Source organism: Camelina sativa, chromosome 4 (genome assembly GCF_000633955.1).
Source record: "Camelina sativa cultivar DH55 chromosome 4, Cs, whole genome shotgun sequence".
Classification (NCBI taxonomy): domain Eukaryota; kingdom Viridiplantae; phylum Streptophyta; class Magnoliopsida; order Brassicales; family Brassicaceae; genus Camelina; species Camelina sativa.
In genome coordinates this window covers 20,182,726-20,206,048 of record NC_025688.1, presented here as the reverse complement: position 1 = coordinate 20,206,048, position 23,323 = coordinate 20,182,726, and the positions used below count along the sequence as shown (strand labels likewise).

The 23,323-nt window shown below is 39.7% G+C and overlaps 6 protein-coding genes and 1 pseudogene across 6 annotated transcripts in view; 3 read left to right on the top strand and 4 right to left on the bottom strand.

Annotated features, from left to right (window-relative positions):
- Positions 170 to 1,295, bottom strand: LOC104781399 (dirigent protein 24). The gene has a single exon (XM_010506068.1). It carries the CDS (start codon positions 1,273 to 1,275, stop codon positions 313 to 315), a length of 963 nt encoding a protein of 320 aa, XP_010504370.1. The 5' UTR covers positions 1,276 to 1,295; the 3' UTR covers positions 170 to 312.
- On the top strand, positions 1,799 to 6,023 carry LOC104781398 (splicing factor 3B subunit 3). Its single transcript, XM_010506067.2, has 3 exons — positions 1,799 to 5,026; positions 5,136 to 5,627; positions 5,729 to 6,023. The coding sequence occupies exons 1-3, from the start codon at positions 2,018 to 2,020 to the stop codon at positions 5,864 to 5,866; spliced, it is 3,639 nt and encodes a 1,212-aa protein (XP_010504369.1). The 5' UTR covers positions 1,799 to 2,017; the 3' UTR covers positions 5,867 to 6,023.
- Positions 7,721 to 11,933, bottom strand: LOC104781397 (splicing factor 3B subunit 3-like). Its single transcript, XM_010506064.2, has 3 exons — positions 8,775 to 11,933; positions 8,174 to 8,665; positions 7,721 to 8,072 (listed from the first exon to the last, which is right to left on the bottom strand). Exons 1-3 carry the CDS (start codon positions 11,781 to 11,783, stop codon positions 7,935 to 7,937), a joined length of 3,639 nt encoding a protein of 1,212 aa, XP_010504366.1. The 5' UTR covers positions 11,784 to 11,933; the 3' UTR covers positions 7,721 to 7,934.
- On the bottom strand, positions 12,444 to 16,233 carry LOC104781396 (annotated as a pseudogene).
- Positions 16,318 to 18,367, bottom strand: LOC104781395 (caffeoylshikimate esterase-like). Its single transcript, XM_010506062.1, has 7 exons — positions 18,199 to 18,367; positions 17,912 to 18,041; positions 17,683 to 17,829; positions 17,330 to 17,460; positions 17,070 to 17,207; positions 16,892 to 16,990; positions 16,318 to 16,782 (listed from the first exon to the last, which is right to left on the bottom strand). Exons 1-7 carry the CDS (start codon positions 18,214 to 18,216, stop codon positions 16,513 to 16,515), a joined length of 933 nt encoding a protein of 310 aa, XP_010504364.1. The 5' UTR covers positions 18,217 to 18,367; the 3' UTR covers positions 16,318 to 16,512.
- Positions 18,743 to 20,244, top strand: LOC104781394 (60S ribosomal protein L35-1). The gene is made up of 4 exons (XM_010506061.1): positions 18,743 to 18,835; positions 18,954 to 19,089; positions 19,739 to 19,895; positions 19,992 to 20,244. The coding sequence occupies exons 1-4, from the start codon at positions 18,832 to 18,834 to the stop codon at positions 20,064 to 20,066; spliced, it is 372 nt and encodes a 123-aa protein (XP_010504363.1). The 5' UTR covers positions 18,743 to 18,831; the 3' UTR covers positions 20,067 to 20,244.
- The window catches only part of LOC104784082, an 8,738-nt gene continuing 6,187 nt past the window's right edge, over positions 20,773 to 23,323 (top strand). Inside the window, exons 1-2 of the mRNA XM_010509154.2 lie at positions 20,773 to 20,862; positions 20,962 to 23,318. Of these exons, the coding sequence (XP_010507456.1) occupies positions 20,973 to 23,318 (2,346 nt within the window). The 5' untranslated portion in view covers positions 20,773 to 20,862; positions 20,962 to 20,972. The remainder of the gene's footprint in view (positions 20,863 to 20,961; positions 23,319 to 23,323) is intronic.

The following is a 23,323-nucleotide window of genomic DNA, read 5'->3' as shown; positions in this document are numbered from 1 at the left end:
TTTGTCACTAATTTGTAACCTTCTATAGATATAGTGTTTGCTATTACTTTTTCCGTAACAATATGAACATGTTTACACAAGCGTTTTGTGTGTTCAGAGACACGCAACTATTTTTAAAAATTAATGCACAAATTTAAGTATTTACCAAAAAAAACAAAAGAGTTTTGCATGTAAAAAGACATATTAAAGATTCTCATTTAACCATTTTTTATACATTAAACGTGCACAACACAATAAAAGCCACACATGAAACTAGTAAACAAGAACATACAAATAAAACAGAGATATTTTTACAACAAATGCCATTACTCTTCAAGCTTTGTAATATGTAAGATAGACGCTGAAATGTAGAATGGTATCATGACCATCAGTGACATGTTGGTCTTCCTGGTTGTGCAGAGTCTCCACGACAGCGTATCCTTTAGCATGCTCGAATCTCCCAGTCCCACCCACAACAGCGATATGGGAGGCATGAGAGGCAGTTCGGTGGACCCCGAAGAAGCTGATGGCATCATCAAGGGTGTCATGATGATCATGCTCTTCGTGGAGCAACACGGTTAAGGAAAGGGTCTGGCTAGTTCCGTCCAAAGAGGTAGCCAGGTAAAACCCTTGGGCTCTGCCAATGATGGCAGAGCCTAGCTCATGGCCCTCGGTGAGCTCATCGTCAACCACGGTAATAGTGCCAAACATGAGCTGTTGGAGGGCAGCTGCGGGAGGGAGCTGACCCGTGGTTACAAAGGGAAGGTTGTTGGAGTTAAGTGCTCCTTGGGAGTTACCGTTACTGTTTTGGATGACGGTGTTGGCTTGAGAGCCACTAAGTCCTGTGAGGAGTGGAGCTGTGTTTGGGTTGATTAAATTGTTGATGTTGTTTGCGTTCACAAGCGGCACTGCGTTATCTACTGGGAAAATGTTGTTGCTGGATTTAGAAAACGGTATTCCATTCACCTCTGTTTGTGCTACTATCCCCGTAACCACACGTGCTGACGGGTGTGACCCGCCTAGCACGTCATGCATAAAGAACTCGAGGATTGGCTCGTGTCCTCCCGTGACAGGTCCTGGGAGAGGAATTGGTATTGGAGGTTGTGTTGTTGTTGTTGTTGTTGGAGTTGTTGTTACGGCTGGTGAACTATCATCCTCCTCTTCCGGTACCGGGGGGATTTGGGTGCCGGGGACTAGTTGTGGCTGAGTTTGAACCTCATCGAGAAGTCTAGCGGATTGGACACTTGAAGCTATCAAGAGGAAGAGAAAAATTGTTAGGCTAAGAGCTTTGGCCATTGTTCTCTCTTATGCGTTGGTTTTAGGTTTTGTGTTTATTTTCTGAGGTCTAATGGTTTTGTTTATATAGGAAGCTTGGAGGATGATAGAGTGGAGTTGTTGTTGTTTTTGTCGTTGCTTTCTTATACTCTAGTTGAGTTATGGATTTAACTAAACCTCTATAGTTTTGATTTGCTACTTACTCCTCTTTTTCCTCTGGCCTTGTTGATTTCTTTGACTATTTTGGTCTTAACACTTTTTGAAACGTAACGTTTTAAACGATTATATGATTTACCAGTCACATAATTATCCTAATCACGATTTGTAGTTGACTTATTTGGGATTCACAAAGTTAATAAAAGAATTAAAAGTAGTCATTCTATCATATTTTTTGATGAAAATTAATTGGAAAACAATCTGATTAATAGACCATTGTTCATTATTTGGGCTTTTGGGCCAATATTGTGAAATTACATCCAGAATATTAGGCCCATGATAAAATCTCCACCGAGCAGGAACCACCACCACTCCCCTCGTCGAGCTTGGAGCTATGGCGGTAATTCATAATTAGCTGAGCTCTAGGGTTTATTAATTCCCATCTTTACCAGAATCTGCCAAATCCAAAGTTGTAAACAGTCTAGGAGTTCACCTGAACTCGGAAGCAAAGCCATTCTGAAGTCGTTACAGTTTCCTCGCTTCTGCTAAGCCCTAGCAGGTTCGTGGTGGTTGTATTGTATTTGTAGGGGTTGGTCGTTAGAGAGAGATGTATCTGTACAGCCTTACACTGCAGCAGGCGACGGGAATCACCTGCGCAATCAACGGGAACTTCTCCGGTGGGAAGACGCAGGAGATTGCGGTAGCTCGTGGCAAGATTCTCGATCTTCTCCGCCCAGACGAGAACGGTAAGATCCAAACGATACACTCTGTGGAAGTATTCGGTGCAATTAGATCCTTAGCCCAGTTTAGGTTGACCGGTGCGCAGAAGGATTATCTAGTGGTTGGGTCAGATTCGGGTAGGATAGTGATACTTGAGTACAACAAGGAGAAGAATGTGTTCGATAAAGTTCATCAGGAGACCTTTGGCAAGTCGGGTTGCAGAAGAATTGTGCCTGGCCAGTACCTGGCTGTTGATCCCAAAGGAAGAGCTGTTATGATTGGAGCTTGTGAGAAGCAGAAACTGGTTTATGTTTTGAACAGAGATACTACTGCTAGGTTAACCATTTCTTCTCCTTTGGAAGCTCACAAGTCTCATACTATTTGCTATTCTGTCTGCGGTGTGGACTGTGGCTTCGATAACCCCATTTTTGCAGCCATTGAGCTTGATTACTCCGAGGCAGATCAGGATCCTACTGGCCAAGCCGCTAGTGAGGCTCAGAAGCATTTGACTTTCTATGAGCTTGATTTGGGGCTCAACCATGTCTCTAGAAAGTGGTCTGAACCAGTTGACAATGGTGCCAATATGCTTGTTACTGTTCCTGGAGGAGCTGATGGGCCGAGTGGTGTTTTGGTTTGCGCCGAGAATTTTGTTATTTACAAGAATCAGGGTCATCCTGAGGTGAGAGCCTTGATACCTAGACGAGCTGATTTGCCTGCTGAACGAGGAGTTTTGGTTGTTTCTGCAGCCGTGCACAAGCAGAAGACAATGTTCTTCTTTTTAATTCAGACCGAGTATGGTGACATTTTTAAGGTTACTCTGGATCACAATGGAGATAATGTCTCCGAGTTGAAGATAAAATATTTCGACACCATTCCGGTCGCTGCTTCGATTTGTGTTCTGAAGCTGGGGTTTCTTTTCTCTGCTTCGGAATTTGGAAACCATGGTTTGTATCAGTTTCAGGCCATAGGGGAGGAACCTGATGTAGAGTCTTCATCCTCTAATCTGATGGAGATTGAAGATGGTTTTCAGCCCGTCTTTTTTCAACCTAGACGACTTAAGAACCTTGTTAGTATTGACCAAGTCGGGAGTCTGATGCCACTCATGGACATGAAAGTCCTAAATCTTTTTGAAGAAGAAACCCCTCAGATCTTTTCACTTTGTGGGAGAGGTCCACGCTCCACTCTAAGGATACTGAGACCTGGTTTGGCCATCACTGAGATGGCTGTCTCTCAGCTTCCAGGTCAGCCAAGTGCTGTGTGGACGGTGAAAAAGAATGTGAGCGATGAGTTTGATGCATATATCGTTGTCTCTTTTACCAATGCTACTCTTGTTCTTTCGATTGGTGAAACAGTTGAAGAAGTTAACGACAGTGGGTTTCTTGATACTACCCCGTCCCTGGCTGTCTCCCTGATCGGCGATGATTCTCTCATGCAAGTCCATCCCAATGGTATCCGCCACATAAGGGAAGATGGACGTATTAACGAATGGAGAACTCCTGGCAAGAGGTCAATTGTTAAAGTTGGGTATAATCGGCTTCAAGTGGTCATTGCATTGAGTGGGGGAGAGCTTATCTACTTTGAGGCAGATATGACGGGTCAGCTGATGGAGGTGGAGAAACATGAGATGTCTGGTGATGTGGCTTGCCTGGACATTGCGCCTGTTCCTGAAGGAAGACAAAGGTCTCGCTTTCTTGCGGTGGGATCCTATGATAATACTGTGCGCATTCTATCTTTGGATCCTGACGACTGTCTGCAGATTCTCAGCGTGCAAAGTGTCTCTTCAGCTCCGGAGTCTCTGCTATTCCTCGAAGTTCAGGCATCGATTGGTGGAGATGATGGTGCTGATCACCCGGCAAATCTCTTCCTTAATTCTGGTCTGCAGAATGGTGTTCTATTCAGAACGGTGGTGGATATGGTGACTGGTCAGCTTTCGGATTCTCGATCCCGCTTCTTGGGACTGAAGCCTCCCAAGTTATTCTCCATTTCTGTGAGAGGTCGGTCTGCAATGCTGTGTTTGTCTAGCCGACCTTGGCTTGGTTATATTCATCGGGGACACTTCCACTTGACGCCTCTTTCTTACGAGACTTTGGAATTTGCTGCCCCTTTTTCATCTGATCAGTGCGCTGAAGGTGTAGTCTCTGTCGCTGGAGATGCTCTGAGAATTTTTATGATCGATCGTCTTGGTGAAACGTTCAACGAAACAGTGGTCCCTCTGAGGTACACGCCTAGAAAATTTGTTGTCCAACCCAAGCGGAAGTTGTTGGTTATTATCGAGAGTGACCAGGGAGCATTCACCGCAGAAGAGCGTGAAGCTGCAAGAAAGGAGTGCTTCGAGGCTGGTGGAGTGGGAGAAAATGGCAATGCAGATCAGATGGAGAATGGTGCGGATGATGAAGATAAGGAGGACCCGCTTTCAGATGAGCAGTATGGTTATCCAAAAGCAGTTTCTGAAAAGTGGGTTTCTTGCATCAGAGTTCTTGATCCTAAGACAGCTACGACAACTTGCCTCCTGGAACTTCAGGACAACGAAGCTGCATACAGTGTCTGTACGGTGAATTTCCATGATAAAGAGTATGGCACTTTGTTGGCTGTTGGTACGGTCAAAGGGATGCAGTTCTGGCCCAAAAAGAATCTAGTGGCTGGGTTCATACATATTTATAGGTTTGTGGAGGATGGGAAATCTCTTGAGCTTCTTCATAAGACGCAAGTAGAAGGTGTTCCTCTTGCTCTGTGCCAGTTCCAAGGAAGACTGCTGGCAGGGATCGGACCTGTCCTCAGATTGTATGATTTGGGGAAAAAGAGACTGCTTAGGAAATGTGAAAACAAGCTCTTTCCAAACACCATTATCTCTATCCAAACTTACCGTGATCGTATATACGTTGGTGACATTCAGGAGGTGAGTGCTAGATCCTATTTATATGTTTACTTATTATTGTTGTTGTGCGCTTCTTATTGGTAAATAAATATCTCATCTGACCTATCAATTTTTTGTTTTGTTTTTGCAGTCTTTCCATTACTGCAAGTACAGGCGCGATGAGAATCAGCTATACATATTTGCAGATGACTGCGTCCCGAGGTGGCTGACAGCATCGCACCATGTGGATTTCGATACCATGGCAGGGGCAGATAAGTTTGGGAATGTGTATTTTGTGAGGTTGCCGCAGGATGTGTCGGAGGAGATAGAAGAAGACCCGACAGGCGGGAAGATCAAGTGGGAGCAAGGAAAGCTGAATGGAGCACCGAACAAAGTGGACGAGATAGTACAGTTCCATGTTGGGGACGTTGTGACGTGCTTGCAGAAAGCTTCGATGATCCCAGGTGGATCGGAATCCATAATGTATGGAACAGTGATGGGTGGCATAGGGGCATTACATGCATTCACATCCCGTGATGATGTCGATTTCTTCTCTCATCTAGAGATGCACATGAGGCAGGAGTATCCTCCTCTCTGCGGGAGAGACCACATGGCTTACAGATCTGCATATTTTCCGGTCAAGGTATGAACCAATAATAATAACCCATTGCTTTTTTTTCTTTTCTCTCCAAATAAAGTCTTGTTTTTGAATTGACACTTTTTTGCATCTTTTATGTTTAACAGGACGTGATAGATGGAGATCTCTGTGAGCAGTTCCCGACACTTCCAATGGACTTGCAGAGGAAAATAGCAGACGAGTTGGATAGAACACCTGCGGAGATTCTGAAGAAGCTCGAAGACGCTAGGAATAAAATCATTTGATAAAAAAACATAAAAGAGGAGTCATTGTTTTGTTGAAGAAGACAAAGTAGAGTAGAGAAAGAGGTTATAATAGTTTTTTGTAAACTGTCTTCAATAGTTTGTAAAACAAAAACTCTTGTGAGAACTGATGAGTGTGAAGTCCAAATTTACTTTTGAATTCTTCAATTTGGATCTCGTATATTTTAGTTGTTATACTTAATGTTGATACTTGTAGTAGTTGTGTGATGGCATGTGGGGTGCTAAATGTCAATAGACTCCCCAAGGTCTCTAAGCCAATACGTAGGCATTCCCATTCATAAATTATGGATAAGTGATCATAAATTTCACCTATTACTATCTGAATTATACTCCTTTTGTTTCATATTTTCACCTATAAGCTCGAAGGCGCTAGGAATAAGATCATTTAAAACACACAAAAGAGGAGTCATTGTTTTGTAAAACATAAACTCTTGTGAAAACTGATGAGTGTGAAGTCCAAATTTACATTTGATTCTACAAATTTGGATCGCATATATTTTAGTTGCTATCCTTAATTTTGATCCATGTAGTTGTGCGATGGCATATTGATGCTAAATGTTAATTAATAAGGTCAATGTGGACCTCTTTCAATGTCCACATCAGCTTCTTAAAAACCCCTACATTGTGCCACATCAGGTTACTATTTTACAAATTCTAAATCTCTAACAATTATGCCATGTCATCAACCTCAAACGACGATAATTAGGTTTGTAATGATTTTCGTAACGCTGCTTCCTCTACATGTCGCTATAGATTCTTCACGTTTTCAGTTTCATTTCGTCAAAAAATTCAACTCTAATCTCTTTTAAAACTACCAGAAATGGAGTCCACAAACAACCAAATGTTACAAAGGACAAGCCAATCGAGCGACGCGACGAAGCAGGCGTACAAAACCGTGAAACGCCAAGAGATCACAAGTGGCGGGTTTTCTATGCGTAGGCCTATGGGCTGAATCAATTTGGATGTCATTCCAAATCAACTATTACTAGATTCAGCAAACTTCAAAAGCTTCGCTATGTGGTCTCAACCTTGGGCTCACAGAGTTTTTAAACATATGCAGAATCACATGTTTGAATTCAGTTTGTCACGGTTCTAGGCTTAAATATCATATATAAGCACAGTCCTGATTATCACGGTTCTATGATTATTTGTTTTCTTCATAGACTAAAATCGATTTGATGTTGCAGGCATTACATTGTGCATTTAGCTTTTTGGAACAATCAGATCAAAAGGAGCATTCGTTTTCAGCTTTTCAAATTTTAGTAGAGACAGGTATCATCTACGCACTCCTCTGTTCTGTTGCATATGGTAGTAACAATGTGATTCATGATAATGTCTTCAGTAGGCTTTTTATAATAGTGTGTGATTTGATATCTTAAATGCCTCTTTTGTGTTTTAATGATGGTTCAATATCTCATTTTCCCTAAAAACAAAATGAATGCCCTTTCTCTGTATATTTTTGGTTGATGGTGTGTGCACAGATTGTTCAGATTTCCTTACCAATCTTGTCTATCTATGTTTACAGATGACGTTTTCTCAAGTGATCTCATTGCAAGACTGTAAGCACTTGAATCCACCGAATTAACCATGACTGAGCTTATAAATGAATTCTCCATACATTTATGTCTTTCGTAAATCCAGATTTGTGGAGACCATGACACCTGCAATGTCAGGATATGCATGCCGTTGGGAGTCGTATATGATCCAACTCTACAAATTCTTCACTTAAGATACACACGTACGTCTAACTTCTTCTCTTTTCCTGTATTTTACCTTTTGAGACGGAAGACAAAAATGTATGGTTCATGGTTGGGGATTCGAACTCACAAAATGTGCTGAGGTAAAATTAAAGGAATAGAAAAGAAAATTAAATACATGATTAGAGTTAAGCATCAATAAGGCCAACCTCTATCCTCACAAACTCTTCGCCAGTGTAATAGTTGTTTTAAGCTATCAATATGCAACTTTTGCCTGACTATATTATAACCTCTTTCTCTACTCTACTTTGTCTTCTTCAACAAAACAATGACTCCTCTTTTATGTTTTTTTATCAAATGATTTTATTCCTAGCGTCTTCGAGCTTCTTCAGAATCTCCGCAGGTGTTCTATCCAACTCGTCTGCTATTTTCCTCTGCAAGTCCATTGGAAGTGTCGGGAACTGCTCACAGAGATCTCCATCTATCACGTCCTGTTAAACATAAAAGATGCAAAAAAGTGTCAATTCAAAAACAAGACTTTATTTGGAGAGAAAAGAAAAAAAAGCAATGGGTTATTATTATTGGTTCATACCTTGACCGGAAAATATGCAGATCTGTAAGCCATGTGGTCTCTCCCGCAGAGAGGAGGATACTCCTGCCTCATGTGCATCTCTAGATGAGAGAAGAAATCGACATCATCACGGGATGTGAATGCATGTAATGCCCCTATGCCACCCATCACTGTTCCATACATTATGGATTCCGATCCACCTGGGATCATCGAAGCTTTCTGCAAGCACGTCACAACGTCCCCAACATGGAACTGTACTATCTCGTCCACTTTGTTCGGTGCTCCATTCAGCTTTCCTTGCTCCCACTTGATCTTCCCGCCTGTCGGGTCTTCTTCTATCTCCTCCGACACATCCTGCGGCAACCTCACAAAATACACATTCCCAAACTTATCTGCCCCTGCCATGGTATCGAAATCCACATGGTGCGATGCTGTCAGCCACCTCGGGACGCAGTCATCTGCAAATATGTATAGCTGATTCTCATCGCGCCTGTACTTGCAGTAATGGAAAGACTGCAAAAACAAAACAAAAAATTGATAGGTCAGATGAGATATTTATTTACCAATAAGAAGCGCACAACAACAATAATAAGTAAACATAAAAATAGGATCTAGCACTCACCTCCTGAATGTCACCAACGTATATACGATCACGGTAAGTTTGGATAGAGATAATGGTGTTTGGAAAGAGCTTGTTTTCACATTTCCTAAGCAGTCTCTTTTTCCCCAAATCATACAATCTGAGGACAGGTCCGATCCCTGCCAGCAGTCTTCCTTGGAACTGGCACAGAGCAAGAGGAACACCTTCTACTTGCGTCTTATGAAGAAGCTCAAGAGATTTCCCATCCTCCACAAACCTATAAATATGTATGAACCCAGCCACTAGATTCTTTTTGGGCCAGAACTGCATCCCTTTGACCGTACCAACAGCCAACAAAGTGCCATACTCTTTATCATGGAAATTCACCGTACAGACACTGTATGCAGCTTCGTTGTCCTGAAGTTCCAGGAGGCAAGTTGTCGTAGCTGTCTTAGGATCAAGAACTCTGATGCAAGAAACCCACTTTTCAGAAACTGCTTTTGGATAACCATACTGCTCATCTGAAAGCGGGTCCTCCTTATCTTCATCATCCGCACCATTCTCCATCTGATCTGCATTGCCATTTTCTCCCACTCCACCAGCCTCGAAGCACTCTTTTCTTGCAGCTTCACGCTCTTCTGCGGTGAATGCTCCCTGGTCACTCTCGATAATAACCAGCAACTTCCGCTTGGGTTGGACAACAAATTTTCTAGGCGTGTACCTCAGAGGGACCACTGTTTCGTTGAACGTTTCACCAAGACGATCGATCATAAAAATTCTCAGAGCATCTCCAGCGACAGAGACTACACCTTCAGCGCACTGATCAGATGAAAAAGGGGCAGCAAATTCCAAAGTCTCGTAAGAAAGAGGCGTCAAGTGGAAGTGTCCCCGATGAATATAACCAAGCCAAGGTCGGCTAGACAAACACAGCATTGCAGACCGACCTCTCACAGAAATGGAGAATAACTTGGGAGGCTTCAGTCCCAAGAAGCGGGAACGAGAATCCGAAAGCTGACCAGTCACCATATCCACCACCGTTCTGAATAGAACACCATTCTGCAGACCAGAATTAAGGAAGAGATTTGCCGGGTGATCAGCACCATCATCTCCACCAATCGATGCCTGAACTTCGAGGAATAGCAGAGACTCCGGAGCTGAAGAGACACTTTGCACGCTGAGAATCTGCAGACAGTCGTCAGGATCCAAAGATAGAATGCGCACAGTATTATCATAGGATCCCACCGCAAGAAAGCGAGACCTTTGTCTTCCTTCAGGAACAGGCGCAATGTCCAGGCAAGCCACATCACCAGACATCTCATGTTTCTCCACCTCCATCAGCTGACCCGTCATATCTGCCTCAAAGTAGATAAGCTCTCCCCCACTCAATGCAATGACCACTTGAAGCCGATTATACCCAACTTTAACAATTGACCTCTTGCCAGGAGTTCTCCATTCGTTAATACGTCCATCTTCCCTTATGTGGCGGATACCATTGGGATGGACTTGCATGAGAGAATCATCGCCGATCAGGGAAACAGCCAGGGACGGGGTAGTATCAAGAAACCCACTGTCGTTAACTTCTTCAACTGTTTCACCAATCGAAAGAACAAGAGTAGCATTGGTAAAAGAGACGACGATATATGCATCAAACTCATCGCTCACATTCTTTTTCACCGTCCACACAGCACTTGGCTGACCTGGAAGCTGAGAGACAGCCATCTCAGTGATGGCCAAACCAGGTCTCAGTATCCTTAGAGTGGAGCGTGGACCTCTCCCACAAAGTGAAAAGATCTGAGGGGTTTCTTCTTCAAAAAGATTTAGGACTTTCATGTCCATGAGTGGCATCAGACTCCCGACTTGGTCAATACTAACAAGGTTCTTAAGTCGTCTAGGTTGAAAAAAGACGGGCTGAAAACCATCTTCAATCTCCATCAGATTAGAGGATGAAGACTCTACATCAGGTTCCTCCCCTATGGCCTGAAACTGATACAAACCATGGTTTCCAAATTCCGAAGCAGAGAAAAGAAACCCCAGCTTCAGAACACAAATCGAAGCAGCGACCGGAATGGTGTCGAAATATTTTATCTTCAACTCGGAGACATTATCTCCATTGTGATCCAGAGTAACCTTAAAAATGTCGCCATACTCGGTCTGAATTAAAAAGAAGAACATTGTCTTCTGCTTGTGCACGGCTGCAGAAACAACCAAAACTCCTCGTTCAGCAGGCAAATCAGCTCGTCTAGGTATCAAGGCTCTCACCTCAGGATGACCCTGATTCTTGTAAATAACAAAATTCTCGGCGCAAACCAGAACTCCACTCGGCCCATCAGCTCCTCCAGGAACAGTAACAAGCATATTGGCACCATTGTCAACTGGTTCAGACCACTTTCTAGAGACATGGTTGAGCCCCAAATCGAGCTCATAGAAAGTCAAATGCTTCTGAGCCTCACTAGCGGCTTGGCCAGTAGGATCCTGATCTGCCTCGGAGTAATCAAGCTCAATGGCTGCAAAAATGGGGTTATCGAAGCCACAGTCCACACCGCAGACAGAATAGCAAATAGTATGAGACTTGTGAGCTTCCAAAGGAGAAGAAATGGTTAACCTAGCAGTAGTATCTCTGTTCAAAACATAAACCAGTTTCTGCTTCTCACAAGCTCCAATCATAACAGCTCTTCCTTTGGGATCAACAGCCAAGTACTGGCCAGGCACAATTCTTCTGCAACCCGACTTGCCAAAGGTCTCCTGATGAACTTTATCGAACACATTCTTCTCCTTGTTGTACTCAAGTATCACTATCCTACCCGAATCTGACCCAACCACTAGATAATCCTTCTGCGCACCGGTCAACCTAAACTGGGCTAAGGATCTAATTGCACCGAATACTTCCACAGAGTGTATCGTTTGGATCTTACCGTTCTCGTCTGGGCGGAGAAGATCGAGAATCTTGCCACGAGCTACCGCAATCTCCTGCGTCTTCCCACCGGAGAAGTTCCCGTTGATTGCGCAGGTGATTCCCGTCGCCTGCTGCAGTGTAAGGCTGTACAGATACATCTCTCTCTAACGACCACCACGAACCTGCTAGGGTTTTAGACTTCAACTTAGGATTTTCGCTGGCCTTTCGAGTTTATGCGAACTCCTATCGCATTATCAACTTTAGATTTGGTAAGATTATGATGAAGAAGGAGATGAATAAACCCTAAATATTACCGCCATAGCTCGAAGCTCGGAGAGAGGTGTTCTAACCGCAAAGATCCTATCATGGGCCTGTTTTCTGAAACCAAACCGGCCCAATATGTATAGTAAGCTCATATAGTATTTACTAAAAAAAAATCAAACTCAAGGGGTAATACAAATCAAGAATTTATATTAAGTACTTTGGATGCTTGTGTTTAGTTAAACTAGTAGTATTTAAGGATCGATTACTAGGTAAATTTGCTTTTTTTGATTAATATGATTGATTTATTTTTAAACCTAAGCAACTCTTAAGATATTGCTAATAACTTTTGATGGAGATGACCTTACTGTATCTACATGATTTTAAATAGACAAATACAAAAACAACCCAAAAGGTTAGAAAACAAAATCTTACTTATTTGATAAAATAATCTAATCTCTTAAGCTATGATCCAATCTTTTTTCTATTCAAACCTTAAAAAAATTAATGAAGTTGTACACTAGGAGAAAATAACAAGACGTGGTTGTAGTTGTAATCTAGACCGAGTCTGAGTTAATCAGATTTGAGATTTTGCTTCATCATTATTAGCCTTGACATTAAGTGTAGTGATTCTTGTCAGCATCCATTGGACAATGTCATTGAACACAATTGCTGAATTCTCTGGAGGCTCCCCGAAAAGAAGGCTATGCCACATTTCTGGATACAACTTCAAGGTCTTGTCATTAGATGAAGACACCTCGTAAAGCAATTTGCTCACTCCTTTATCCGTCACTTTGTCATCTTCTCCATGCAAAACTATGAACGGCATTGTCACCTATTCTCACATGCACATATCCCCCAAATTAACATTTTACATTTTAAGATGTTAGTTTTTTTTATTTTTTATTTTTTATTTTTATTTTTTTTTTGTGACTGTTTGGGTTTGTTTTAAACATTTGCGTAATATGTATATTAATATTAGTATATTTTTTTACCAAAAAATGTATATATTAGAATATTACCTCGTTCAACCGATTCTCTAGATCGAGACTGACTCTATAAAGCTCGCTCATTGTCTTCATACGAGGTCTCCCTTGGTAGCAATTTGGATTCGCTCTTATCTGTATGTTTAAAGGGTCATGACTCATGAGTGTGATAGCGATTCTCGTCCGAAGATTTTTCAACGTTTATAATTTATTGGTTACCAAAAAAACAAAATCGTATCTTATAGATGATGTCGAAAAAAGAAAGTAAGAGTACCTCTTGTCTCTTTTCAGGCAGTTTAAACGCGTTATTGATGATATCGGGTCCCGGAACTATCGATTTCCATGATGGGATCAGATTCGTAACCATATTAATCATAGATATAACCATTCTTGATGGTTTCATCTCCTCAGCAATCTGACTCTCATCAAATTAGTAATTATACATAATTCTTCTGTGAGATGAAATGGAATGATTTACGTGAGTATGTATGTTCACCTTACACATGGGAACAATAAGGATTCCTCCATCCCATAACTCGGGTTTCTTGCGGTGCAACAGAAGAACAACAGCTCCTCCCATCGACTCTCCCATTATAAACTTCTTCTTCTTTGTGTTATCTCCCATCTCTGCCTCACACAACAACCAAAATCATAGTCCTACACGGTTTAGTATCGCGGATAACTAGTGCATTTGCATGGGACAATGGTTTAGTTCTAACTTCTTTTTGCATTTGTAAAATTAAATCAGGATCAAAATTTTGCTTAAGATTTATTTACTACATAAGAATATTTATATACTAAAGATTTGCAATGACACTTCATAAATTTGAGTTCGCATTTACATTTAGCGTATACTTTAAAATGAAACCATTTTAACTTTTCTAAGAAGACCTTTTGTTTGCAAAAATAAACTGTAAAATGTTACACATTCTTCTCATGTACAAATGTAAACGCAGAAAAATGCTTTTGAAACAGTCTAGCTGGTAACGTTATGATAAATTCAACAATGAACAATGTCTAATGAGGACAAGAAAGAAGAGATGGACCAGATATTTTGGAGAAATGTGAAGAGACATCATCGATGAGAAGATCAAAGTTATCAATGTAGACAGAGAGGCCGCCAGATCTTCCATGTCCTTCATATTCAATTCCATACACACCAAAACCTTCTTTTGCAAAATTAGATGCAATATCTGCAAGCAAGAATAATTCACATTTAATCCACCTCTTTGTTCCTCATTCTCCAATGGATGCATATAAATTATCTAAAATAGATACCTTTAAAGGTAGTGCTGCAATCAATTGCATAGCCATGACAAAAAAAAATGAGAGCTCTTGGTTCTTGATTCACTGGAAACCATTTGCATGTTAAGAGTTGCATCCCCCGTGAATTCTCGATGAATTCCTGAATCGTTTAACTTATCAGACTTGTTCATTTGATGAATAATTAAAACATAGAGTATTGAAATTTACCTCGCTATATCCGACTTGGCCATCAACATGAGCCTGTACATTACAAAAGTCAAGTCAAATATACATAAATTTTTAAGCCAGATAATTAAGAAGAACAAAACTAACCATGTTTGATCCCAGAAAATGTAATGTGAGAGTACCAATCAAAACATAACAGAGAATATATGGCTTAGGTTGTTGTTTCTTGTGGAAGAAGAAATGTTTGAAAAGGGTTGAATCAGACAATAGTGATGTCCTTCTTCTTCGCTCGCAAGACCTATTACTAAAATTTTAGGAGTGGCCTAAATTTAGCAATTTCATAACACCAAAAGTAAAGCACTAATGGCGGAATGAGTTTTTTTTTTCTCTTTTTCCCTTAACGTCATTTAGTGAAGTTGTAACTTAATAATTATAAATGATGCCCAATTAAATCCATACTAACAAGAAGTTGGTTACTTTTCCTTCTCATCATATTCTAGTTTCTCACTTAGATTTAGGTTGATTTCATGTTCAGTGTTCTGTGAAGTCGTCGTAACCTGCTCTCTGACATTTCCATTCAATCCTAGACGAAGAACTAAGTCCGGTCGTGAGCTTAGATAAGAAAGCAAGTTATCGATTGTTTTATAACGTTTTAAAAATCAAATGCAATTTTGATGCAGCGCATCCTTGTTCGTGGGCTTGTGTCGTTGCTTCCGTGGGCCTGAAGCAACCGACATTCGGGTGTTGAGTCTTTATCTTATTTCTTGTTTTCATTTGGTTTTGTTTGGATATTAACATATCCTAGAGTCAGGGGATTTGGTTTTATCTTGTTGTTGAGTCAAGGTTATTTAACACCTGGTCGAGTCTTTGTTTGAGTCAGTTTTTGAACGAAATAAAAGAAAAGCCAAAAAGAGGCAATCTAAATTGCCCAAATCGCTTGTGTCAAGCCAGAGAGGAGGACTCTCATTGTTCTGTTCTTGAGATCTTTGTTCCCTTGATCTCATCTCGTTCTTGTTACCCTGTTCTGCTTTCGCCTCTACATTAAATTTGCAGTTGGTAAACGCATATAACAACACCAAACGCAAATATTGAATGGTAAGTCAAATAAATATCACATTTCATGTTTTGTTTTCCAAATATATGACAACTTAAAACATATATTCAAAAATATCTCAAACAAATTTTGGTTTGCCAAAGGTTCTCTAAATGTTAGTATGAGGTCATAACTGATTTAGTAACTCTTTATGAACTTTGACTATCCACAATATTTTGGGATCTAGGCATCTAGCATTTGGACTAAATGAAATTTCGACGTGCAATTCATACCATAATATAGTACACATGTAGGTTCTGATAAAACCTCACAACGTCAAATTTTTTTATTTTTGGATAAAGAAACAACATCAAATTTTGTAGTCTAGCTAGATTGAGTAACTACTTTTCATTTATGGTCATCTCAGCGGTGGTATATAGTAAAATTTTCGTGAGTTTTTTTTCTAAATCTCATAAATTTTGTTTTGTTTTGTTTATTTCTTCTTTTTAAGTGAGGAGATTCATTAAAGGTTTACATGTTTTCCATCCGAGTCAAACTCAAGTAATTAACTACGCGATATTATTCTTAAATACGGATTTATATTGGATCACGCAGAGTAGATTTGGGTAATCATCTTGATGAGTATTAGAGAAGCAATATTTTCTTATTTATTATTCTTGCGAAGTTACATTTTCAAACATTTGTATAGTTTACTTTTTATTTGATCCTTCAAAATTACGTTAAATCGACAAAACAAAAAAAAATTTGGATCAGCCTTTTACTTATTTTAAAATTGGAGGCGTTAAATTATAATTTAGAACTCAAATCTACTATACAAAGCGAGGATTGGAAAATTTCTGACATTTTGTTATGAACCTTACGATACGCACCATTCATTATTCGACTCTTTTGTCAAAACCTCCAATGCACATAGACGTTGCACGGTGAATATATAAACAGATCAGACTACACGTGTAAGTAAATAAACACAGAAACATCACATATATGAACAATAAATTGATGACCTTTATTTCATTTGAATGATATCATAACAGAGAACGATCTACGAAACTCTGTCATGACTTGCACGGTTTACATGATATCATAACTGTGTACATAGAAAAGTTACAACATTCTTATACTAATGATACAAACTAAGCGTTTTAGTCACAACACTTATTTATGCAAACCATCATTCATATGCTTTAACTCAGACTCTGACCTTTGGTTTTTGACAGAAGCGCTCTCGTTTAACCAGCTTATGATATCAGCAAACACAATCGTCAAATTCTCCGGAGATTCTCCGTATAAAAGCCCATGCCACATGTTCGGGTATAGCTTAAAAGTCTTGTCCGAACTTGAAGCCACCTCGTATAGTAGTTTGCTTACGTTTTGGTCTGTAACTTTATCATCTTCACCGTGAAGGACAATAAATGGCATCGATACCTGTTTTTTAATTCAATTATATTTTTAAAATGTTGATCCATAAATTTTGTTGAACAAATAATATCAAATCTTGGACATAACAGAGGAGGTCGATAAAAAGATGAGAAACCTGATGAAGATTCTTTTCAAGATCCAAGCTAACCATTAAGAGTTGGTGAGCGGTTTTCAAGCGAGGTCGGCCCTTGTAGCAATACTCGTTTTCTCTTACCTTTGAAATAAATATTCACTCTTAAGTAATGAAAACGTCTAGCTAAAATTATTACTACTACTACTATATGATATGTTACCTGTTTTCTTATGTGGGATTCTTTAAATGCCACGTCAATAATATCGTTGCTAGGAACTATCTTCCAAGTTGGAATAAACCGAGTTAGCTTTGTGAGAAATGAGACCACCATAGGATGTGGCTTTATGTCTTCTGCCAACTGTATGAAAAAAACTCAATCTTAAAGTTTAAAAGTCAACACTTAATAGTAAGGATATAATATGCAAAGGGCTAATTACTTAAAAAAAAAACGAAGATCACGCTGATCGGATCAATGCATACCTTACACATGGGAGCGACTAAAACGGCACCGTCCCAAAAATCGGGCTTCTTTCTGGCTAACAGTAACACGACTGCTCCTCCCATTGATTCACCCATGAGAAACCTCTTCTTCCCCTTATTCTCTTCCCTCTCTACATTCATCATTTCCAAGATATATTAGTTCAACATTTTCAGATGGAGAATAAAAAGTAGAAGAATAATTTTAGGTCTTTATGATTAATTTTCCTAGAATTTTAACTAGGTCTAAAAACTTTAGCTATGCTAAACATATCTTTTGCGGTATTTAAGTTTTAAAAATATTTGGAAGTAAAACATTCAATTGATTTATGGAATATATTGTAATGAATAGTTACCGCAAATTGAAGAGTAATGAGAAGAGACGTCAAGAACAAGATCATCAAACTTTTTGACGTAACCATTTAATCCCCCGGATTTACCATGCCCTTCATAGTCCATACCGTAGACCGCGAATCCCACATTGGCCAACCTCATTGCAGTGCCTGATTAATATGTACTGATTATAATTATTAGTTTTGCTATGAATATATATTGACGATTAATCATCATATAATAATACGGAACTGCTCATGGTGATGCTTGATTCCATGGCGTAGCCATGACAGAGAAAGATTAAAGCCTTTGGTTCTTGTTGCTCCTCTGGTTTCCATGAACACGTGAAAAGTTGTATCCCTCGTGAGTTCAACACATAATCCTAACAAACGAAACCCCATTTCAATATCAGTTTAAAACCATATAATTTCACAACGATCGAATCTTGATTTCTTACACAGAGAGCAAAAGCTTGCATGAATCATGATAAAAGAGCTAATTCATAATCACAAAAGAGAGAAAGATTAAGACATATATACCTCTTTGTACGTAACCATGATGTCTGTTTTGTTATAACTTATAAGAAAGGAAAACTGGATTTCGTTTCAATATATATAGAAGAAGAGGGTCACGTCACGTACGAGACAAAGAGATTTATTGACCCAAAAAAACAAAAATTAGAAAGAGGAGAGAAGAAGAAGAAGAAGAGTCAAATCAGATTTGAGATTTTAACGAGAGCCGCTTAATGCGTTGCATACGGGACCAGCTTACTAAAATATTTATTTTACGTCTGCTTTAACTAACTTTACTTTAGAGATTTCATTGACCTCCTCAAATTACTTACATTCGAATTATGTAATAATGCAAAGACACCAAGGTCGATGTTGAATCAATCGTACAAAATTTTCAAGTCGATGTAAGCACTAATTGCAACGTACTATATAATATAGTGACGATATTAAAATCTGTTTAATTACAACCCCTGTATTAATTACCGTGGCTAATCTCAAAATCTCAATACGTCCGAAAAAAATAAAACTACTAAAGCTCACGGCCCATTTAAATTAGGATATTAAGGCCCATTATCACTCTTCATCTTCTTCGATTTAGGGTTTCTGGTCTCACTGCACCACAAGAGACTGTGAGTCTGAGAGAGAGAGGTCGAAGACGCCATGGGTAAGACTCAAGAATCAATTCCACCATTTTACTTTTGCATTTTTCTATCTTTTTATTTCTTAGATTTGTCTCCTGAGATATTTTTCTTAATGTGTTATGTGAAATGGATTGTGAACAGCGAGAATCAAGGTTCATGAGTTGAGGGAGAAATCAAAATCGGATCTTTCTGCTCAATTGAAAGATCTCAAGGCGGAACTTGCTCTTCTCCGTGTCGCTAAGGTCACTGGTGGTGCTCCTAACAAACTCTCTAAGATGTAACTGTTCTCTTCTCTCACCCCCTCCTCTCTTTTAGAAACGAATTGTTGCAATTTGTAGCTTTCTTTGACAATGTTGCATTTTGGATGATGTGGATTTCACTTAAGTTTCTTGAAACTGGAATCACTAGCCTCTTTCTGTGTATGATCCTAGCTTTGTGTGAAAAAGTAGATTGTGTGGTTCATAATCGTTAAGCTGCATTTCTATTAAATTGTTTATGGTGCCTATGTTTACATGATTAGGCGTTTGATACATTCATGTGTATGCATAGTACCTAGCTTACGGAATTATGGGTTTTTAGTCGTTAGGTATAGCTTCTATGTTTAGTGTATCCAGAATCTTTAGCATCTAAAACAAGATTCCTTTGCTGATTGTGTTCTCAGACGCGGAACTTGGTATTTAGAACAATGGAGGCTTAGATTAATGAATCTTTGGCTTTTGTCAAATGTGTTGTAGTTTTTGGGATTTGTAGCTATCTTGTCTCTCAGTTCCCTCATATGGGTAAAGAAAGATAGTTATGTTATATATTTGAATCTCTGAACAAGCAAGAACCTTGTTGGTTTAGAATTCGTAGCCATCTTGCTAAAGCCTCAAATCTCAAGTTATTATGGATCTGAATGGGGTCCTTTTTTTGGGTGGTGGTTTCAGCAAAGTGGTGAGGAAGTCAATTGCGCAAGTGTTGACTGTGGCCTCACAGAAACAAAAGTCTGCTCTTAGAGAAGCATACAAGAACAAGAAGTTGTTGCCACTCGATCTCCGTCCCAAGAAGACTAGAGCCATCAGAAGGAGACTAACTAAGCACCAGGTATTTGATCCGATGGATTTTCCTATTATAATTCAGTGACATGCTTTTTTTTTTTTATCCATACTTAATGACTTACTTATTCCCTGCATCTGATAGGCATCGCTGAAGACAGAACGAGAGAAGAAGCAAGAAATGTACTTTCCAATTAGAAAGTATGCCATCAAGGTTTAATATCTTTGTCTTGTCTGATATATCTGAATTATCTTTGAATTAGGATTTGATTCTTCAAACATATCATTGTATGATTCCTCACATTTCGAATATGATACAAACCTTATTTGACTTTTGAGAATTACCTCGTTGGATGATCTGTATTTGGTTTGGGAATTTAGTTTTTTATTTTATTTTATTTAACGATGTAAGCTTATATGAGAGAACTTTTAAAGAACACATGAGCGATAGAGAGTAATCTTAACAATAAAATCTGCTTAAACATTAGGTTATACAAACAAAAGTCAACTTCAGTATCCCTAAACCTGTAAATATATACGATGAGTGTACTTTGCGCCGTATAAAGTTTTAAATAATCTGAGCCAGCATAATCATACATCACTGACGATACCCTCTCTGTTTCGTCATCCTGAAAACCAAACAAATTCTTGGAGATCTTTGACCACTGGAATGAGTTCGGGAGCTATGCAACTGAAATCACCGCTCAATCATACTGAACTTGGCTTCGAGAAACCAGACTTGATCACAGGCTAAATCGAGTTGTAAACTAGACGTCACTGATGAAATCACACAACTAAGTCAAGTAGTAGAGAGTGTAGACTCTTAGACGACCAAATTATTTTTACAGTTTGTATAAATCAGGCCCATTAAAAACTTAAGTGAGGCCCAATTCTTTTCATTTGAAAGATTTGATTTTGAAGGTGGTCGTCTCCGCCGCGTCGCCTCTTAGGTTAGTCACTGGTATATTGCTCCGGGCTCTGAATAAGCTCTCTCGTTCACTTAGCCGCTTTTCCCGGTATGATCTTTATTTTGTTTCACCATGTTTTCTGATTCCTACTTTTAGTTTGGAAAAAAAAAGTTTCAATTTTTATCGTTTCTCTGTTTTTTTCCTCAGCTCACTGAAACATGTCTGCAAAGTGGCGAGCTTTGCAGCATCGCCATCGTTACACTTACAGTGCTGTCTTGTTCCCGAGTTCGTTCACTGCTTCTTTGAGCCAATCTAGTTTGTTTCAGTCTTGTCCCAAGTTTTACTCCAACATTGAAGAATTGGTTTCGTTGAATTCAATCTACGCGCAAGTTAATCACGCCAAGAAAATTGTTGCTTCGTTCGGAGAGGTACTCGCAAAGACCAATGAGAATGAAGGAGGCGAGAGAGAGGCAGTTTTTGTACGGGAAGCTATTAGGTTTTACTTGGAGATTCTGTTCATGGAGAATTCTTTGCCTCTACATAAGACCCTTGTTTCAGCCTTGGCTAAAACCAGTAAGTTTCATTCAGTTATAAGTTTATGTTTTAAGGAGCTTTGTGATGAATATGGCGGTTTGGAGGATGGTGGGAATCGATTCTGTGTGTCTAGAGTTGCTTTGTCAGTGATGGGTATGCCAAAGTTGGGATATTTGGTTGATATAATTGAAGATTGCGCGCTTTTGGTGGGTTATGATATAGTTTCAGGGCTGAATGGTATAATCTTAGACACTGAAGCTTGTGATAGGCCTCCTCCCACTGTTATGGAGCAATGCCAAGAGGCTTTGTCTTGCTCGTATTACTTGTTTCAGCGGTTTCCTTTGAAGTTTAAGGGTTTAGTTGGGGAGGATGAAAATTTTATGGAGAGTGTTTTGGCTGTTCAATTAAGCATTTTGAAGTCATCGGCGTTTTCTAGGGACTGTTATGTGGCTGCTGGTGTGAGTTTCTGCGCTGCTCTACAGGTCTGTCTTAAAGACGAAGAGCTCGGAATGTTTATAGCGCAAGGTATATTTTGCTGGAGTAGTGTCGTTGGATTGACTGATATTGTTAGCAAAATTCCATTTGCCGGGGACATTTGTTCTGAGATCTGCAGTTTTTCATCTTTGAGTAGACTCTGCTTGATCCGAGGCATTCTTACTACAGTTTCTAGGGGTATTCTAGTTTCATCTTTTGCTCAGTTGAGTAACAGTGACTGTGATCACAGAACTATTCTGTATGACGGAATTTTGCTGGAACTTTGTGATTTATGCGAGAACCCCATTGACAGCCATTTAAATTTTCACGCGCTAACTGTGATGCAGATTTGCTTGCAACAGATCAAGACATCTATGTTAACTGATTTATCAGAAGATTATGATCTAATGCCAGACAGCATGACAGCTCGAGTACTCAGAATTATATGGAACAACTTGGAGGACCCTTTGAGCCAGACAGTCAAACAAGTCCATCTCATGTTTGACCTCTTACTAGATATCCAAACCACGGTTCACCAGACAGATGATAAAGTGGGAATAAGGGAATCTTTGCTTAAAATTGTCAACTATCTTCTTCGTTTAGGATCACGCTGTAAGGGAAGGTATGTTCCATTGGCATCCTTGACAAGACGATTAGGTGCTAAGACGTTGATGGATATGAGCCCTAACCTGTTGTTCGAGATGGCGAATGCATATATTGATGATGATGTCTGCTATGCTGTAACATCATTTTTGAAATGTTTCCTTGAAATGTTGCGTGATGAAAGCTGGGGGAGCGAAGGTGTTGACCAGGGTTATGCACGTTATCGAGAACATTGTTTGCCTCCTTTCCTTTACGGGCTTGCTTCTGGCATGTCGAAACTTAGGTCCAATCTGAATACTTATGCAGTACAAGTTTTGCTCGAATTGGATGTAGACAGTATATTTCTTTTGCTTGCGTATATATCTATTGGGCCGAGTGAGGAGGAGACCAAGCTAAACTATACTGAGTTGAGTAACATGAGTATGGAACTGACAGTCGAACAGAAAGTGGTTGTTTTAGTATCATTGCTGAAAGTTTGTCGTACACTTGCATTCCTTGAAGGGGATATTGAACAAAAAAGAAGTACTGATGCATTTGCAATTGTCCAAATTAAGGGTGTTGAATTAAAAGTACCCATTGAGTGGCTGAAAATGGCCTTAACCCATGTTGATGAGTCTGTTCGCGTGGATGCTGCAGAGACACTCTTCTTAAACCCCAAGAATGCTAGACTTCCATCCCCCTTAGAGCTTTATCTCATGAAGGAGGCTGTTCCCTTGAACATGAGGTCATCTTCTACAGGTTTTCAAATGAAGTGGACCAGTTTGTTCAGGAAATTTTTTTCCCGGGTCCGTACGTCGCTGGAAAAGCAGTATAAGCATGGGAGCTTGCAACCACTTAAAAGCGACGAGAATGCAGTTCTACGAGCAGAGAGTTTGTTCAAGTTTATGAGGTGGTTGAGTTCCTTTTTGTTTCTATCTTGCTACCCTTCTGCCCCTTACAGGAGAAAAATAATGGCAAC

What these genes read in the sequence shown, in the direction of transcription:
- LOC104781399 (XM_010506068.1), bottom strand. Translation starts at nt 1,275, where the DNA reads ATGGCCAAAGCTCTTAGCCTAACAATTTTTCTCTTCCTCTTGATAGCT.
- LOC104781398 (XM_010506067.2), top strand. Translation starts at nt 2,018, where the DNA reads ATGTATCTGTACAGCCTTACACTGCAGCAGGCGACGGGAATCACCTGC. An exon ending in ACGTTGGTGACATTCAGGAG is followed by an intron (nt 5,027 to 5,135) that starts GTGAGTGCTAGA and finishes TTGTTTTTGCAG; the next exon opens with TCTTTCCATTACTGCAAGTA. An exon ending in CTGCATATTTTCCGGTCAAG is followed by an intron (nt 5,628 to 5,728) that starts GTATGAACCAAT and finishes TATGTTTAACAG; the next exon opens with GACGTGATAGATGGAGATCT.
- LOC104781397 (XM_010506064.2), bottom strand. Translation starts at nt 11,783, where the DNA reads ATGTATCTGTACAGCCTTACACTGCAGCAGGCGACGGGAATCACCTGC. An exon ending in ACGTTGGTGACATTCAGGAG is followed by an intron (nt 8,666 to 8,774) that starts GTGAGTGCTAGA and finishes TTGTTTTTGCAG; the next exon opens with TCTTTCCATTACTGCAAGTA. An exon ending in CTGCATATTTTCCGGTCAAG is followed by an intron (nt 8,073 to 8,173) that starts GTATGAACCAAT and finishes TATGTTTAACAG; the next exon opens with GACGTGATAGATGGAGATCT.
- LOC104781395 (XM_010506062.1), bottom strand. An exon ending in ATCAAGCATCACCATGAGCA is followed by an intron (nt 17,830 to 17,911) that starts GTTCCGTATTAT and finishes CATATTAATCAG; the next exon opens with GCACTGCAATGAGGTTGGCC. An exon ending in AATCCCACATAAGAAAACAG is followed by an intron (nt 16,991 to 17,069) that starts GTAACATATCAT and finishes TTTATTTCAAAG; the next exon opens with GTAAGAGAAAACGAGTATTG.
- LOC104781394 (XM_010506061.1), top strand. An exon ending in CCTAACAAACTCTCTAAGAT is followed by an intron (nt 19,090 to 19,738) that starts GTAACTGTTCTC and finishes TGGTGGTTTCAG; the next exon opens with CAAAGTGGTGAGGAAGTCAA. An exon ending in GGAGACTAACTAAGCACCAG is followed by an intron (nt 19,896 to 19,991) that starts GTATTTGATCCG and finishes TGCATCTGATAG; the next exon opens with GCATCGCTGAAGACAGAACG.